This window comes from Bufo bufo, chromosome 2, assembly GCF_905171765.1.
Source record: "Bufo bufo chromosome 2, aBufBuf1.1, whole genome shotgun sequence".
In the NCBI taxonomy this organism is placed as follows: Eukaryota; Metazoa; Chordata; class Amphibia; order Anura; family Bufonidae; genus Bufo; species Bufo bufo.
In genome coordinates this window covers 436,230,859-436,249,713 of record NC_053390.1, presented here as the reverse complement: position 1 = coordinate 436,249,713, position 18,855 = coordinate 436,230,859, and the positions used below count along the sequence as shown (strand labels likewise).

General features: G+C 45.4%; 1 protein-coding gene across 2 annotated transcripts in view; it reads left to right on the top strand.

Annotated features, from left to right (window-relative positions):
• Positions 1–326: 326 nt before the first annotated feature.
• Positions 327–18,855, top strand: part of EPS15L1 (epidermal growth factor receptor pathway substrate 15 like 1) — a 297,626-nt gene continuing 279,097 nt past the window's right edge. For both annotated transcript variants that reach the window (XM_040417436.1, XM_040417435.1), the window contains exon 1: positions 327–395. In XM_040417436.1, coding sequence (XP_040273370.1) covers positions 369–395 — 27 coding nt within the window. In that variant the 5' untranslated portion in view covers positions 327–368. The remainder of the gene's footprint in view (positions 396–18,855) is intronic.

Sequence of the window (18,855 nt, the reverse complement as noted above, 5' to 3'; positions counted from 1 at the left end):
AGGCGATCGCTTCACCTGGCCTCATTGGTGGTGCACCCCTTCCCCTTACTACCCCTTCTGAGGGGGTCACAACTTTTTTTCTATTCTTTTGCAGACTGTCATTGAGACTCCAGTATATCGCAGGCTTTCCTATTGTTTTTTTTTGCATGGTTTATGGAGTCTCCCTCAATTCAGAAAAGTTAGGTGTCTAGGGCACAAGCTGCGTCCATCATCCAACCTTCCCAGCAGCAGGACCATTTCCTATCTGCCTCCCTCTCCCGCCTCCTCGCCAGCCACCCCTGGATCGCGCTCATTTGCATGACTCCGCCCCCGTGCGCGTCCGCGGACTCCGGCTGACGCTTCGCGCGTACCCGTAAGTGGCTGCAAAGATGGCGGCGCACATCTCCCTCACACAGGTAAGCCCGATCTGCAGAGTGACAGTGCGGGACTGGGACACACCCGAGGGTGGCGGGCGGTGTGGGTAACTGTTCCCACCTCATAGGTCGGGTAGGAAAGAATGGCTGTGCCCTTACTGCATCGCCTTTGTGTTCAGTTTCTCTGTGCGGTTGGGCTGAGGCCTGGGGAGGGGACTGTCACTAAGTATCACCCGGTACACCTTCTCCTGGTCTTCGAACGCCCACCAGACCGGAATTGCAGCTCCTAGCCGGTACCATAGTACATGACTGTAGCATCCCCGCCCAGGAGGGCACAAGTCAGCTGTGATACATTAGGGCTTAGATACCTCACTTTAATGGTGACTCTTTGGGTTGGCATCACTTGTGCTGTGCCCATCATATGATGAAGGACCAGCCTGTACATCTGACACCCTGGCTGTTCCTGTTATCCTCGCAGCAAAGTCTATTGTTCCCCATTGTCAGCTGTGTGACTGCATTGAGTTTCCTTGGGATGAAAGGAATCCCTGCCTCCATGATACCTGGTCTGTCACCTTCTCCTAATGTTATGGCCTCTGGTGGAAGGATTGCACTTGCTGTCTGTCATACATGTGTATACTACGTCTCCTGTAACCATTTACTGTACCCCATTTGGGGCTTTTTTGTTACTAGCATGTTGGGACACCATGCAGTAATCTCTGTTAATGAATTGTCCCTATCATTTTCCATTGATGATGTTGCCACGCTGCCATTGTAACTGAAGTGACTGAGTTTTTTTGTAGTCATCAGCAGAGGAATCAATGGCCTCTCATTATGACGTGAATAGAGAGTGATTGTTCCCGGTGCTGCTTGTCTCCTTGTACAGTAGATCACAGGGGATGGGTTGCTGTCACCTATTTCAGATTCCTGATCATGCCACATAGACAGACCAGAGCGGGTCTACACACTGAAGATCTGGACTGTAGGAAGAAAGCTATGGGCTAAAGCTGCACTTTAAAGCCTATGTAGCGCGGGCCGTACCGAGAACATAAGGCGTCATTCATACATCCTTGACAAGATGGTCAGCAGTTTGTCTGGGAAGGATCTGTGTTTGGTCCACGTGTCATCCGTATTCCACGAACAAGGCCAATAATTAACTTCGAAAGCATCTCCTACCAATAGTCTGTGAAATACACTGATGAGCTCCGTATTGTGTCCATGGTTTTCACTGACCCACTGCCTGTGAGACCTACCTGGACACTTGTCTGCCACTTCCAACGCCTCCATACTTTTGATTAGTTTCGCAGTCATGGTTAGTAGCTGTTTATCTCTGGTGGACACCCTGGGAGGAATCTGTCAGTGCTTTCACTTGGGCTACTTTCACACTAGCGTTAATGTTTTCCGGTATTGAGATCCGTCATAGGATCTCAATACCGGTAAAAAATGCTTCCGTTTTGTCCCCATTCATTGTCAATGGGGACAAAACTGAACAGAACGGAACGCTCCAAAATGCATTCCGTTCTCATACCGGAGAGCAAACCGCAGTTTGCTTCAGTTTTCTTTCGGTCCTGAGATGTGGAGCATGACCAATCCGTCGTGACCCACAATGCAAGTCAACGGGGACGGATCCGTTTTCTCTGCCACTTTCAATGGAGTTCATGAAGTATCCCTCTTGGCAATGTTAAAGAGAATACAACTGGATCCGTTCATAACAGATGCAGACGGTTGTATAATCAGTAACGGAAGCGTTTTTTTTTGCTGAGCCCTGCCGGATCCAGCAAAAACGCTAGTGTGAAAGTAGCCTTAGATTTTTGGTGGTGTTTTATTTGGTGTCTTCTTTGTGGTAAAAACACCAGCTCCAGATGTTAACTGAACGTCCATGGGAAAGTGAAACGCAGGACACACCAGCAGAGGTCGCGCTACATTTTTTCCAGAAGAGTAAAAATACTCCTCTTAACAATTTTGAGGAGTATTTTTAGCTGAGGAGGAGTACAAATTTTGTGGTAATTCACATACATAATGCATAGGCCCACATAACGGTATGAGGCTGATATTTCTGCAGGCAAACCATTACTAGTCTCCAATGCAGAAATAAATGTAGACAATTTAACTTTTATCCAACATCATACACTAAACATAAGACCACTGCTGCCATACACGGCGCCCACCTGACGCTGCCATACACTGCGCTAGGGTTGTTGCGGGTATCAAAACTTCGCCCTCCTGGTGCGTCCATGCGCGGCGTCCATCTGGTGCGTCCATGCGCGGCGCCCTCCTGACACTACTATATACATATTACATACACAGCTCTACCACATGCCCATTACACAGATAGATATACACATTGCACACACAGCTCTGCTACATGTCCATTAAACAGATAGAACTACTGTGTGCACATTATGCTTTATACACACCTTCCATACATAAAGTACCTCTGCATTCTCCACCAGCACAGTCCTACACTGAGCCTGTTTTCCCCTAACACATGGCTGATCACATGACTGTGACATCACCACAGGTCCTGTAACCACAGTGTAGTGTTTAGTCCAGACTCTGAAACTGCTCCTGGTGAGAGAGACGTCCGCATGGGGGGCGGGACTTCTTGTGTGCCGGACCTGGCAGCTTCTGATCCAGCTCTCCTGAGTCTTTTTCAGGGAACAAAAAAATGGCATAAACAGGCATCTATGACGCTTGTACAGGCATTATTGCGACCTCTGCACACCAGCTTTTTCTTTTGTTCTAGCAGATTCCCTAATTAGGTGGCATTTTTTTGTCTTTCTAACGTCTTTTTGAAAAATGCAGTGTGCTGGAGCTCTTGGCATTTTTTTTAGGTGTTTTCATATCACCTTCTCTGTAGGGGAGAAATGCAGGTGCCCTATAAAAACATAAGCAGTACAGTGTATCATAGAAGCAATCAGGCCTGTTCAATTCCCTTTTTGGGACTAGTAAATGGTTAAATAAAAGTTAAAGGGAATACATCATCAGAAAATGACCTTTTCTTTAAACCACATTTTTATGTGTGACATATTTCAAAAAAAAAATTCGGTGGTTTTTAATTTTTCATGTCAATATCTATATTTACACAAACACCATAAAATCCTGCACTTTTCGCACTGGTCACTAAGAATAATTGGCGCCACTTCTTGGTCTGTGCAGATTACTTTCCTTTAGTTATCTGCGTATCTGTCATTCTAATCCTGCCTGTAATGATATCACCACTATATATAGATAAGGCAGGATCCACCATTCACAATAGGTGATTGTCAAATCTTATCTATTCTTTCCTTGTACAGTGACCTCTGCACAGGTCACACAGCATGCCTAGAAAACTCCACCATAGAAGTCGATGAGCTCCTCTCCTGACCATTGTGTCTATGGCCCATGCTTTTAAGAACAGCTCAGGCAAGCTGGCCTCCCCCATAATCATGATCAAGAAATAGAATAAAAACAATCAGAAAATAAAAGATTAGAAAAAAATTACTATATGGTTTTAAAAGGGTATTCTGGTCGGTTAAAGTTATCCCCTATCCACAGGATAGGTGATAAGTATTAGATCGGTGGAAGTCTTACCATGGGGACCACCACCGATCACGGGAAGGGGTGCCCTGTACCCTCTGCAGATGCCCTGAAACGACTGGAGCTGCCAGTTGCACATGCACGCGGCTGCTCCATTCATTTCTGCATCTGCAGTGGATACGGGGGACCACATTCTCAGGATCTGTGGGGGTCTCAGTGGTAGGACCCCATCGATCTAATATTTAACAAGGGGATACCCCTTTAACTGGCAGAAAAAATTCTAGGAGCCATATTGGGTTTCTTTTGTCCACCTCTTGTAGATGTTGGGGACGTTTGCCTGCAGGGTGTCTTCACTTGGGAGTGATGTGGAGGCAGGAGCTCTAACCGTCATGTGTATAGTTTCTGCATATGGTTTCAGTTCTCCTTGCATCATACATGTCCTGTTTTATAGTGATTGTGAAAGTGTAGAGTACGTAGTGAGTCATCCGAATCTGATATTCCTCCCTAACGTAATACTCTTCTCTTCTCCCCCGGGACAGTCACTCAATGTAAATGCAATGTACTTTACTCTGACGGACCGTGCTTCACAAAAATCAATTCATTCTTCTAATGCAGAACATTGTGTAGGCCTGGTAATGCTCTGCAACCATCCTGCCCTGTAATTTTACTCCAAAATCCGGCTCATTAGCGGTGTATGTGTTTGACGTTTATTGGGTTTGCTTGCATCAGGGCATCCCTGGGGATGATAGGGTTGGAATGGCTATAGGGAAGCAGGGAGATAGCTTTTCCTTCCTGTACATGGATGTCAGCCGCCTATTAACAGCTCATTATGGCCATTTCCTGGCCAGCTTATTGCTGCCGGCATTAGATATTAATAGGACGTGATGTCTAACCATTAAATATGTATGGAGGAATTAGCAGAATTCTGTTCTGTAATGATTTATAGCTTAGCGCTACTCCCACAATAGTTTTTTATATATATATTTTTTTTATTTTAATGGGCATGTCACTGTCAGAAGAGTGTATAAATTAGTAGTTTAAGTGATAAGAAACTTTGCTGTATATTTCATTCAATAAAAATAAATTTTTCATTGAGAGGACTCGTGAGCATGCGCATATAATGGAGAGGACTTCAGCACTGGTTTGCAGTCACATAGCATGGGAACAGGGGAGAGCACGGACAGAGTGATCTGGAGTCTGAGGTAGCAGTACTATAGGGCTGTGGAGAGGTGACTGAGTCCCTTTCAGTCTTTAGGCTAGTTTCACACCTGCAGTGTGAATTCTCAGGATCCGGCAATGCCGGATGCAAGCGGAATGCCCGTTTGCCCAATTGCGCATTCCAGCAGATGTGCGGTGATTTGTAACAGAGTAATCAGAGGTGTGAAACTAGCCTTAATGGTAAACTTGTATACTTCAACCCAGGGCTGTGGAGTCGGAGTCGAGGAGTCGGAGTCAATTTTGGGTACCTGGAGTCGGAGTCGGCTAAAAATTAACCGACTCTGACTAGATTTAAATTGGAATAAAAAAAAAAAAAGCAAATTTAAATGTCCCAATTCACAAAAAGTTATAATTAATTAGCGTATTTTATGGGGGCATATGTGGATGGCACTGTTATGGGGGATCATTGTGGGGGCATCTGTGGATGACACATATATAGCATCTTATCTTATGTGTCATCCACAGATCCCGCCGTAACAGTGTCCCTGTGTAGTGAATTGGGGCCGGCATCTGTTTCTGTAATGGCAGCGGGGCCCGGTGCCTGCTTCATTCATAAAGTGGGCGGAGCAGGCACGTGACGTAGTGAGCTACGCTACGAGCGCCCACCCGGCCTCCTGACTGCCAAGTAGTAAGTAGTACAGCGCTAGATTTAAGATGATTGGAATACTTTAACAATACCCACAAGTTAGATATGATTACCGTATACTACAGTGAGCGGGGCCCGGTGTAGTAGAATACAGTGACTGCACCGGGCCCCGCTGCCATTACAGAAACAGATGCTGGCCCCCAGCCCCTCCTCCCTCTCAGCCTATTCACCGGACGGTCGCAGCATTCGCCCCATAAGACGCACTGCTATTTTCTCCCCACTTTTGCGAAAAATACGGTACTTCTCTACTGTAAGAATAAAGGCCAATGCATGCAGTGCGTCACGTTACTGCAAAACGAACACATTAAGTGACCATGAAGAAGCATGCTTTTCATATGCTTCACTATATGGCACGCAACGCACAGTTAAGGAGCGGCAATACCTATACTTTCCGCTGTTACAGGGAACGCAACGCCCATGGTTAACCTAGCCTCTCACTGATAACTGAGTAAGTAAATATGTTTTTACAGGACTAGAGAGACTTGTATAAGTGAAGGGAATGGATAGTCAATAGTTAAAGACTGAAGCTGTAAACCATTTGAAAAACTGCTGTCATTCAGCTAAGGCTACTTTCACACTAGCGTTCGGGTGTCCGCTCGTGAGCTCCGTTTGAAGGGGCTCACGAGCGGCCCCGAACGCATCCGTCTGGCCCCAATGCATTCTCAGTGGAGGCGGATCCACTGAGAATGCATCCGCCTGCCAGCGCTCAGCCTCCGCTCCGCTCAGTGAGCGGACACCTGAACGCTGCTTGCAGCGTTCGGGTGTCCGCCTGGCCGTGCGGAGGCGAGCGGATCCGTCCACACTTACAATGTAAGTCAATGGGGACGGATCCGCTTGAAGATGACACTATATGGCTCAATCTTCAAGCGGATCCGTTCCCCATTGACTTTCAATGTAAAGTCTGAACGGATCCGCTCAGGCTACTTTCAGACTTAGAAAATTTTCTAAGTAATAATGCAGACGGATCTGTTCTGAACGGATGCAAACGTCTGCATTATCGGAGCGGATCCGTCTGATGAAACATCAGACGGATCCGCTCCGAACGCTAGTGTGAAAGTAGCCTAAGGCTATAAAAACTTGTAAACTCAGATTGTTAGCTTAAACTTTAAACATGACTATGGGATTCTACTAGGGAAATCAGGTTTTACAATAAATGCCCCTTCCTGGATCCTCCCACTGCCCTATCTTCAGCAGAAGATCAGCACACAAAGGAGAAGGCAGCAGCTTCCTAGCCAGTAGTTCTGTGGTAATGACATGTACAGTGGGGGAAATAATTATTTGACCCCTCACTGATTTTGTAAGTTTGTCCAATGACAAAGAAATGAAAAGTCTCAGAACAGTATCATTTCAATGGTAGGTTTATTGTAACAGTGGCAGATAGCACATCAAAAGGAAAATCGAAAAAATAACTTTAAATAAAAGATAGCAACTGATTTGCATTTCATTGAGTGAAATAAGTATTTGAACCCTCTAACAAAAAAAGACTTAATACTTGGTGGAAAAACCCTTGTTTGCAAGCACAGAGGTCAAACGTTTCTTGTAATTGATGACCAAGTTTGCGCACATTTTAGGAGGAATGTTGGTCCACTCCTCTTTGCAGATCATCTCTAAATCCCTAAGGTTTCGAGGCTGTCTCTGTGCAACTCTGAGCTTGAGCTCCCTCCATAGGTTTTCGATTGGATTAAGGTCCGGAGACTGACTAGGCCACTCCATGACCTTAATGTGCTTCTTCTTGAGCCACTCCTTTGTTGCCTTTGCTGTATGTTTTGGGTCATTGTCGTGCTGGAACACCCATCCACGACCCATTTTCAGTTTCCTGGCAGAGGGAAGGAGGTTGTCGCTCAGGATTTCACGATACATGGCTCCGTCCATTTTCCCGTTTATGCGAATAAGTTGTCCTGTGCCCTTAGCAGAAAAACACCCCCAAAGCAAAATGTTTCCACCCCCATGCTTGACGGTGGGGACGGTGTTTTGGGGGTCATAGGCAGCATTTTTCTTCCTCCAAACACAGCGAGTTGAGTTAATGCCAAAGAGCTCTATTTTGGTCTCATCAGACCACAGCACCTTCTCCCAGTCACTCTCTGAATCATTCAGGTGTTCATTGGCAAACTTCAGACGGGCCTGCACATGTGCCTTCCTGAGCAGGGGGACCTTGCGAGCCCTGCAGGATTTTAATCCATTGCGGTGTAATGTGTTTCCAATGGTTTTCTTGGTGACTGTGGTCCCTGCTAATTTGAGGTCATTAACTAACTCCTCCCGTGTAGTTCTAGGATGCTTTTTCACCTTTCTCAGAACCATTGACACCCCACGAGGTGAGATCTTGCGTGGAGCCCCAGAGCGAGGTCGATTGATGGTCATTTTGTGCTCCTTCCATTTTCGAACAATCGCACCAACAGTTGTCACCTTCTCTCCCAGCTTCTTGCTAATGGTTTTGTAGCCCATTCCAGCCTTGTGCAGGTCTACAATTTTGTCTCTGACATCCTTGGACAGCTCTTTGGTCTTTCCCATGTTGGAGAGTTTGGAGTCTGCTTGATTGATTGATTCTGTGGACAGGTGTCTTTTATACAGGTGACTAGTTAAGACAGGTGTCCTTAATGAGGGTGACTAATTGAGTAGAAGTGTCTAACCACTCTGTGGGAGCCAGAACTCTTAATGGTTGGTAGGGGTTCAAATACTTATTTCACTCAATGAAATGCAAATCAGTTGCTATCTTTTATTTAAAGTTATTTTTTCGATTTTCCTTTTGATGTGCTATCTGCCACTGTTACAATAAACCTACCATTGAAATGATACTGTTCTGAGACTTTTCATTTCTTTGTCATTGGACAAACTTACAAAATCAGTGAGGGGTCAAATAATTATTTCCCCCACTGTATGTTGTCTTTCCTTCCTTCAAGGAATGTATGAAATACATCCGCATATGAAATACAGAGGAGTCGGAGTCGGACCATTTATCTACCGTCTCCACAGCTTCAACCCTGATCCAATGTATGTGCGGGCATTGCCAAATGCAGCGATATAGGGTCACCTTAAAAGTGCTGACTTTAAAACAAGCAGAAGTGGGAAAAATACCTACTTTTACATCCTATGCCCCATGGATTCGTTTAACCCCTTCTCTACTACCCAACATAAGTTTACGTTGGTGGTCGGGCATTTAAAAATCACGCCCGCTTGTGAGAAGTGCGGATGGCATAGCTACAGCAGGCACCGGGACTAATGTATGTGATCGACGATAATGTTGATTGCATACATTTAGCCCCTCAGAAGCTGTGGTGAAATGTGACATGGCATCTGAGAAGTTAAAGAGCGTGAGCACTCGCTCCCTGCCATTCTCCGACTTCCCCTGGCATCCTAGTTCCTTTAGAGAGACTGCCTATGGCAGGGCTTCATAGGAACACAGTGTAATTCTTATAGACTCTAATGTTAATGCATTGGAGTCTATTAGGCTGCGTTCACACGGGCGAGATTTCCGCGCGGGTGCAATGCGGTAGGTGAACGCATTGCACCCGCACTGAATCTGGACCCATTCATTTCAATGGGGCTGTTCAGATGAGCGATGATTTTCACGCATCACTTATGCGTTGCGTGAAAATCGCAGCATGCTCTATATTCTGCGTTTTTCACGCAACGCAGGCCCCATAGAAGTGAATGGGGTTGCGTGAAAATCGCATGCATCCGCAAGCAAGTGCTGATGCGGTGCGATTTTCACGCACGGTTGCTAGGTGACTGTCTATACACTGTATTATTTTCCCTTATAACATGGTTATAAGGGAAAATAATAGCATTCTGAATACAGAATGCTTAGTAGAAGGTCAATTGAGGGTTAAAAAATAAAAAAAATTAACTCACCTTGTCCTCTTGTTCGCGTAGTTCTCCCGGTCTTTAGTTCTTTAAAAAGATGAACTATGGGCTAAAGGACCTTTAATGACGTAAGATCACATGCTCCAATCACATGGTCCATCACCGCGGTGATGGACCATGTGATTGGAGCATGTGATCTTACGTCATCAAAGGTCCTTTAGCCCATAGTTCATCTTTTGAGAAGTAAAGAAGAGACCGGGACTTACGCGAACAAACGGAGAAGGTGAGTTAATTTTTTTTATTTTTTTTAACCCTCAACTGATCACCTACTATGCATTCTGTTTTCAGAATGCTATTATTTTCCCTTATAACCATGTTATAAGGGAAAATAATAACATCTACACAACACCGAACCCAAACCTGAACTTCTGTGAAGAAGTTCGGGTCTGGGTACCACAGTCGGTTTTTTATCACGCGCGTGCAAAACACAATGCACACGCGCGATAAAAACTGAACAACGGAACGCAATCGCAGTCAAAACTGACTGCAATTGCATTCCTACTCGCGCGGGTTTGCCGCAACACACCGGGACGCATCCGGAACTAATCCGGACACGCTCGTGTGAACCCAGCCTTAGAGAAGCAATTTAATGATTCCTAGAGAAACAATGAAAAAGTATTAAAAAAAATATATATATATTATATATATATATATATATATATATATATATATTAGATATTTATAAATTCAAATCACCCCCCTTTCCCTAAAATTAAAATACATAAATAATTAAAAGAATTAACATTATGCGAAAATGCCTGTACTATTAAAATACTTTTCCCATAGGCAATCGGAGAAGCGAGAAAAACGCCAAAACTTTCTTTTTTGGTCACTTCACCTCCCACAAACAAATTGAATAAAAAGTGATAAAAAAATGATAGACACCCCATAATAATATCAATAAAAAGTACAGATTGCCCCGCAAAAATGAGCCCTCACACAGCTCTGTACACATTCAAAAAATATATATAATGTGGTCAGAATGTGGCAATTCAAAGGAAAATGTGGGGCATCGTTGTAATCTTAATGACCCGGAGAATAAAAGTAATAGGCCAGTTTTACAGCATAGGAAACGGTGTAACCCCACTCCCCATAAAACTGTGGCAAATTTTAATTTTTTTTGTTATAATTCCACCCCATTTGGAATTTTTTCCCAATTCCCAAAACATTGTATGCAACCATAAATGGTGCCATTAGAAAGTACATCTTGTCCCGCAAAAAAACAAGCCCTCATACGGCTATGTGAATGAAAAAAAGCTTTGGGGGGGCCGGGAGCAAAAAATGAAAACAGTGAAGTGGCAACCTAATGTGGCCCTGGAAAAAAAAACTAAAAGTGGCCCCATTTTGCAGTCTGGTGGAAATTAACTGAAGGCAGGGCCAACGCAAGTAGGTGGGGTCAGCAATACCATATGGCGGCACATTATACCCCAGCAGAACCAAATACACCCGGGGCATGAGAAATTACTGCCCTTGCAGCACAGAATACTTTTCTTAAAACTGCCACTCTGTGGTGTCCAGTGCCAGCTGCCACGTTCTCTCCAGATGCCTCAGGATGGCATTACAGTTGAATTCAGGAGTCAGGAGGAGAGTGTTGTATCATTGCTTACATGGCTGGCGGTGACCACCTGGGCATCGGCCCACCGGGAAGTTTTTCAGTAGGTCTATGGTCAGTTCACCCCTGCCTTCAGCTGCCAAGTGCTCATGCAACAGGTCAGTCAGTTTCATAGATACAAATCTGATGACAGATGGACTGAACTATGCATTCCTTATTAGTTTAATCCCTTAATGACCCCTTCCAGGAGCCATAACGCTTTACATTTCTCATTTATGTAGTCATATTAGTGCTTATTTATTGCGTTTTACTGGCTTCATTTAGTTTACCATAGCTTGTATTGGAAAATGGGAAAAACATCCTTTGTGGGATGAACTTGAATAAAAAACACAATGCTGTCCCGGTTTTATGGGTTTTGTTTTTACAGCGTTTTCTATTTGCTAAAAAAAGACATGGCGACCGGATTCTGCATGTCAATATGATTACGGCAATAGCGTACATAGCCGTCAATGTCTGAGGTGAGATAAACCCTTTAAATTAAAAATAATGGATATTCTCTTTTTTGACAAAATCACCCAACCCTACTCTGCACTGAAGAGCGCTCTGATTGACTGGAGTGCCTGACATGCAACCGGTGGTAGGTGGCACCAGTAAGGGGTATTTTATGTTGGCAGCTGCTGACCCAGAGTTCCAGTCTGAAATATTTGTGGAAGGGGATGAATTGACATCAACTTTTTAAAGGGGTTATCCGAGGCTGGAAATGGCCCCCAATATGCCCGGGCTCCTCACACTGATTCCCGCTCCCCGCGCAGCTGCTTCTGCCCGTGCACGGATGAAAACATCCAGTGTCTGGGGGGAGAGCAGCCAATGGCAGGCGGTGACAGAGGCGAGCCTCCCTAGCATCGTGAATTGAATTCATAGCACCCGCACTAAATCCTGGCCCATTCATTTCAACGTGTCTGTGCAGATGAGCGTTGTTTTTCACACATGGCAGCATGTTCTATATTCTGCGTTTTTCACAGGATTCACTGCGGGTGCTATGCGTTCACTTCATGCATTGCTCCCTCACTGAAAACTCGCTCTTGTTAAAAGGGCCTAAGGCTGGGTTCACACGAGCGTGTCCGGATTAGTTCCGGATGCGTCCCGGTGTGTTGCGGCAAACCCGCGCGAGTAGGAATGCAATTGCAGTCAGTTTTGACTGCGATTGCGTTCCGTTGTTCAGTTTTTATCGCGCGTGTGCATTGTGTTTTGCACACGCGTGATAAAAAACCGACTGTGGTACCCAGACCCGAACTTCTTCACAGAAGTTTAGGTTTGGGTTCGGTGTTGTGTAGATGTTATTATTTTCCCTTATAACATGGTTATAAGGGAAAATAATAGCATTCTGAAAACAGAATGCATAGTAGGTGATCAGTTGAGGGTTAAAAAAAATAAAAAAAATTAACTCACCTTCTCCGTTTGTTCGCGTAAGTCCCGGTCTCTTCTTTACTTCTCAAAAGATGAACTATGGGCTAAAGGACCTTTGATGACGTAAGATCACATGCTCCAATCACATGGTCCATCCATTGCGATTTTCACGCAACGCATAAGTGATGCGTGAAAATCATCGCTCATCTGAACAGCCCCATTGAAATGAATGGGTCCAGATTCAGTGCGGGTGCAATGCGTTCACCTACCGCATTGCACCCGTGTGGAAATCTCGCCCGTGTGAACGCAGCCTAACTGTGCATAGTGCAGATTTTGTGTGGAAACACCGCAGTGTAATACGGTGCCAGCCAACTTTTTTTCCTTGGGTGTGGAATTTGACCACCTGTGCGGATTATTATTTTTTTGTGTGGATTTCACCCCTTTTCAGTGGAAGGATGAGATCTGGAAAATTTGCATCAAATCCAGACCAAAAACTGCACCAAAAAATTGCGGATTGATGTGCGTTTTGGATGCAGATTTTCTGCACATTAAAGCCTCATCAGTGTGCGGTCAGTGATTTCCATCAGTGATTGTGAGCCAAAACCAGGATTGGAGCCTCCACAAATATAAGGTATAAGGGAAGATCTGCACCTGTTCTGTGTTTATAGCCGCACCTGGTTTTGGCTCAAAATCACTGATGGAAATCACTGACCAAACACTGACTGTGTGAATGAGGCATAATCTGCATCACGTGCAGCCACCCTAAGGCCTCTTTCACACGGGTGTCGCGTGTGAGGCCCGGATAGGATACGGGTGTGTCGGGGAAAAATGCGTGATTTTTCCGCACAAGTGCAAAGCGTTTTGCACGCGCGTGAGAAAAATCGGCATGTTTGGTACCCAGACCCGAACCCGGACTTCTTCACAGAAGTTTGGGTTAGGTGTTGTGTAGATTTTATTATTTTCCCTTATAGCATGGTTATAAGGGAAAATTATAGCATTCTTAATACAGAATGCGAAGTAAATTAGGGATGGAGGGGTTAAAAAAACAACCCTTCTCTTCTTTCTTCTTCTTTGATGACCTGGTGACGTCACTGCACTCATGGTGATGGATCATGTGATGAGTGCGGATAAAAAAAGAAGATAGAAGAGGAGCCGGGCTGCGCGAACAAGTGGATGAGGTGAATTTAATATATATTTTTTATTTCTTAACCCCTCCATCCCTAATTTTCCCTTTATAACCATGCTATAAGGGAAAATAATAAAATCTACACAACACCTATAATACACCTAAAATAATAAAGATCAGGTCCCCATCCCGATAGTCTCCTAGCAACCATGCGTGAAAATAGCACCGCATCCGCACTTGCAGAGGTTGCAATAACGCCTGTACAAGCGTCATAGACGCCTGTTCCGGCCATTTTACTCCCTGGAAAAGGTCTTTTTCTAGTCAGGAGCGCTGTTTTAGAAGCTGCCAGGTCCGGCACACATGAAGCCCCGCCCCTCTCCCGAGAAGTCTCGCCCCTCACGGACATCTCTCTCACCAGGAGCCGCACCAGTGTCTGGACTAAACACTACATTGTGGTTACAGGACCTGTGGTGATGTCACAGTCATGTGATCAGCCATGTGTGTGGGAGGAGTTAGGGGAGCACAGGCTTCGTGTAGGACTGTGCTGGTGGAGAATGCAGAGGTCCTTTATGTATGGAAGGTGTGTATAAGGCATGGCTATGTCAGTGTAACCAGTCTATTGTACAGTTTTCTGTGTGTTATGTGCACACAGTAGTTCTATCTGTGTAATGGACATGTAGCAGAGCTGTGTGTGCAATATGTATATAGTAAACTATCTGTGTAATGGGCATCTGGTAGAGCTCTGTATGTAATATGTATATAGTAGTGTCAGGTGGGCCCTGTGTATGGCAGCATCAGGTGGGCGCAGTGTAGAGTTGTTGTGATACCAAATTTTTGATTTTCGACACCATAAAAAAGTATTGCGATACTTGATACCATTCGACACCACGCGAAAAAATAAACAAAAAAAGCCACGTGCATTCCGCATAGATTTTTTAAAATATTTTAATAGTTTGTTTTTTTCTTACGTGGCGATATGTGATATGTTTATTTATTTATTGTTTATATATTTTATAAGTGAAATTGGGAAAGGGGGTGATTTTTTATTTTTTTTTACACTTTTTATTTAATAATTATTTTCCCCCTTGGGGGGTTAGAACCTGGGATCTTTTCATTCCTTGTCCTATTCGCCCTAATAGAGCTCTATCAGGGTGAATAGGACCTCACACTCTTCCTGCTGCTCTGTGCACACAGCATCAGGGATGTTACCATGGCAGCCAGGGTTTCAATAGCGCCCTGGCTGCCATGGTAACCGATCGGAGCCCCAGGCTTACACTGCTGGGGCTCCGATCAGAAGCTGCCACTGCCACCACCAATGAGGAGGGGAGAGGGGACCCTGTGGCCACCGCCACCAATGATTTTATTACTGGGGGGGTTGAGGGGGAGTGGGCGCACTGCGCCACCAATGATTTAATGTGGTGGGTTGGGGGGGGGGGCGCTCTGCCCAAACCAATGATAATTAACCCTTAATACAGGAGGCGGGTACTGGCAGCAAATCAGCGGAAGCTAACCCCTCAGGTGCCGCACCTGACGGGTTAACTGCCGCTGATTTGCTGCCAGTACCCGCCTCCTGTATTATGTGTTAAAAACACTAAACATAAGACCACTGCTGCCATACACTGCGCCCACCTGACGCTGCCATACACTGCGCTAGGGTTGTTGCGGGTATCGAAATTTCGATACCCAATCAATACTTTTGACCCGGTATCGATACGATCCCGGGATTTCTATTTTTTTCGATACTGGGCTGCGCTGCTTCCACAAATGGACGGAGAGAGGGGCGGACGCACTGCGCCACCAATTTTAGGACTTTTCCTGGGTCCGGACTTAGTTAAGTATTAGGCTACATAGAGCGGCGCCCAGAGATGTCCCAGCACTTACTATTATTCCTGGGCGCCGCTCTGTTCGCCCGCTATGCCCCATTACTGTCTCCTGCTTCATATGCTAATTACTATCAGAGCAATGGGGAAGAGACATCAGCTTCACTAGTGGGCGTTCCTTCTCCCTGGCTGTAGCGCTGTCCAATCGCAGCGAGAAGGAACGCCCACTAGTGAAGCTGATGTCTCTTCCCCATTGCTCCGATAGTAATTAGCATATGGAGCAGGAGATAGTAATGGGGCACAGCGGGCGAACGGAGCAGCGCCCAGGAATAATAGTAAGTGCTGGGACATCTCTGGGCGCCGCTCTATGTAGCCTAATACTTAACTAAGTCTGGACCCAGGAAAAGTCCTATCATTGGTGGCGCAGTGCGTCCGCCCCTCTCTCCGTGCATTGGTGGAAGCAGCGCAGCCCAGTATTGAAAAAATGGAAATCCCAGTATCGTATCGATACTGGGTCAAAAGTATCGATTGGGTATCGAAGTTTTGATACCCGCAACAACCCTAGCGCAGTGTATGGCCGCGTCAGGTGGGCGCCGTGTATGGCCGCAGTGATCTTATGTTTAGTGTATGATGTTGGATAAATGTAAAATTGTCTACATTTATTTCTGCATTGGAGACTAGTAATGGTTTCCCTGCAGAAATATCAGCCTCATACCGCTATGTGGGCCTATGCATTATGTATGTGTTTTACCGCAAGATTTGTACTGCTCCTCGGCTAAAAATACTTCTCAAAATTGTTAAGAGGAGTATTTTTACTCTTCTGGAAAAAATTTAGATCGACCTCTGCGCACTTGCTTGTGGATGCTTGCGATTTTCACGCAGCCCTATTCACTTCTATGGGGCCTGTGTTGCGTGAAAAATGCACAATATAGAGCTTGCTGTGATTTTCACGCAACGTATAAGTGATGCGTGAAAATCACCGCTCATCTGCACAGCCCCATAGAAATTAATGGGTCCGGATTCAGTGCGGGTGCAATGCGTTCAACTCGCGCATTGCACCCGCGCGGAAAACTCGCCCGTGTGAAAGAGGCCCAAGGCCTCTTTCACACAAGCGAGTTTTCCGCGGGTTGCGTGAAGCGAACGCATTGCACCCGCACTGAACCCTGACCCATTAATTTCAAAATAGCGCTCATGTGCACAGACCCATTGAAATAAATAACTCTGTGCACATGAGCGTTGTTTTTCATGCATCATGTCTACATTGTGTGAGAATCGCAGCATATTCTGTATTCTGCGTTTTTCACGCAGCCCTGGATGTAATTCGGATGCGATGCGTTTTTCACTGATGGTTGCTAGATGTTGTTTGTAAACCTTCCGTTTTTTTCCACGAGCGTGAAAAACGCATCAAAACTGATTGCACCCACGTGGAAGAAACTGAACTCAAACGCAGACAATACTGACTGAACATGAACCACCTTGGCACTGTCATGGCATTAAACAGCTGGCCTCGCTAATGGCAGTGCTGCCTCTCATGGAAAGATGCCATGTGTCCACCCGTGGAATATTGTCATGGACTGCTGTGTGAACAGGTCCTAAGAGGAGTATTTTTCCACTGTACGACCTCTAGGCTTCAATGTTTTGTCCACACATGGACACAATGGGGTGTGCTGGGTGCACCCGATGCCCATCATGTGACGGATCTGTTTTTGGCTTGCATTCAGTCTTTCTGTTCCTATTGATGAAAATGAAGAATGGAAAGCAAACTGCAGATGTGACTGAAGCTTAGTAGTCAGCCAGTGTATGGTACCAGTTATATCTCCTGTAGTGTTCTTCTATAGTGTGTTCTGTACTGTTTACCACGCCTTGGCATCTTAGCATTTCCCTTGCTGATGAAAAGGTTGACAATAAGAGGTTTGCCAAATCCTCCACCTCGTCAGCTGTGTCATGTAGAAACTATAAGACTTGTGGAACCTGTTTTTGGGGCCCAGTCCCATGTGATGTAATGTTTATACGCATGTTAACCAGAGGTGGCTAAATCCAGGCGCCAGATGTGCCCGAAAATGTGTTTGTTTTTACACTTGGGCTCCTTGCAGACGAGTGTGACTGATTAGGTCCAGATGCGTTAAGGGTGCGTTCAGTGAAACTCGCACCATTGTGCAAGCAAGTTCAGTCAGTTTTGTCTGCGATTGCGTTCAGTTGTTCAGTTTTTTCCGCGCGGGTGCAATGCGATTTAATGCGTTTTGCACGCGCGTGATAAAAAACTGAAGGTTTACAAACAACATCTCTTAGCAACAATCCGTGAAAAACGCATTGCATTCGCACTTGCTCGCAGCTTGCTTGCACACAGCCCCATTCACTTCTATGGGGCCAGCGTTGCGTGAAACTTGCAGACTATAGAACATGCTGCGATTTTTCACGCAAAGCACAAGTGATGCGTGAAAACCAATGCTCATGTACACAGCCCCATTGAAATGAATGGATCTGGATTCCGTGCGGGCGCAATGCGTTCGCATCACTCATTGCACCCGCGCGGAATATTCGCTCATGTGAAAGGGCCTTAATGTCTATGGGGCTAAAATATCAAGGTTCTGAGTTAGCCAGAAAGATCTGTGTGATGTTAAAGTATTCCAGCAGTGATAGTTTTATTGGCTTTCAGAGCACAGCGGCTCCTTCATCAGGCAGATTTACAAATGAAAGGCACAGCGTTGTCAGGATGAGTGCACATGTGCGGCAAGCGTTCTTCTATTCTGGCCAAAGAACCAGAACCAGACCCGGGGCCCACAGAACTCATTCATTATAATAAGGTCTGTCAGGTGTCCAGCATGAATGTCGGTATTCTGCCAGATAGAAAAACACTGCTATGCCGGATATGATGATTCCAGTATTCTGTTCCTCTGCCGAAACACCGGGGTGCCTGCTGCAAGTGTGCACTTACCCTCACAGACATATGTACATGAGGTGGTACATTATTAGATAACTACTCACAAAAAGTTAGGGACATTTGGCTTTCGGGTGAAATTCAAGGAAAACCTAAAAAGTTCAGGCTACAGAGATATTATAGCAGGAAAGTAGGGCATTTAAGTAGAAGCATGCAATGGTGATTTCCTCATCTCAAACAATTTATTGAAACAAAAGTGGTGGGTATACCCCTACAGAAATGTCAGTGTCTCAATAACTTGTCATGTGGCCTTGAGCATCAATTACAGCTTGACGACGACGTCTCATGCTGTTCACAAGTCGACTTATTGTCTGCTGGGGCATGGCATCCCACTCTTCATGAAGGGTGGCCCTCAGGTCATTGAGGTTCTGGGGTACAGAGTTACGAGCCTCTACATGGCAACTCAGCTGATCCCATA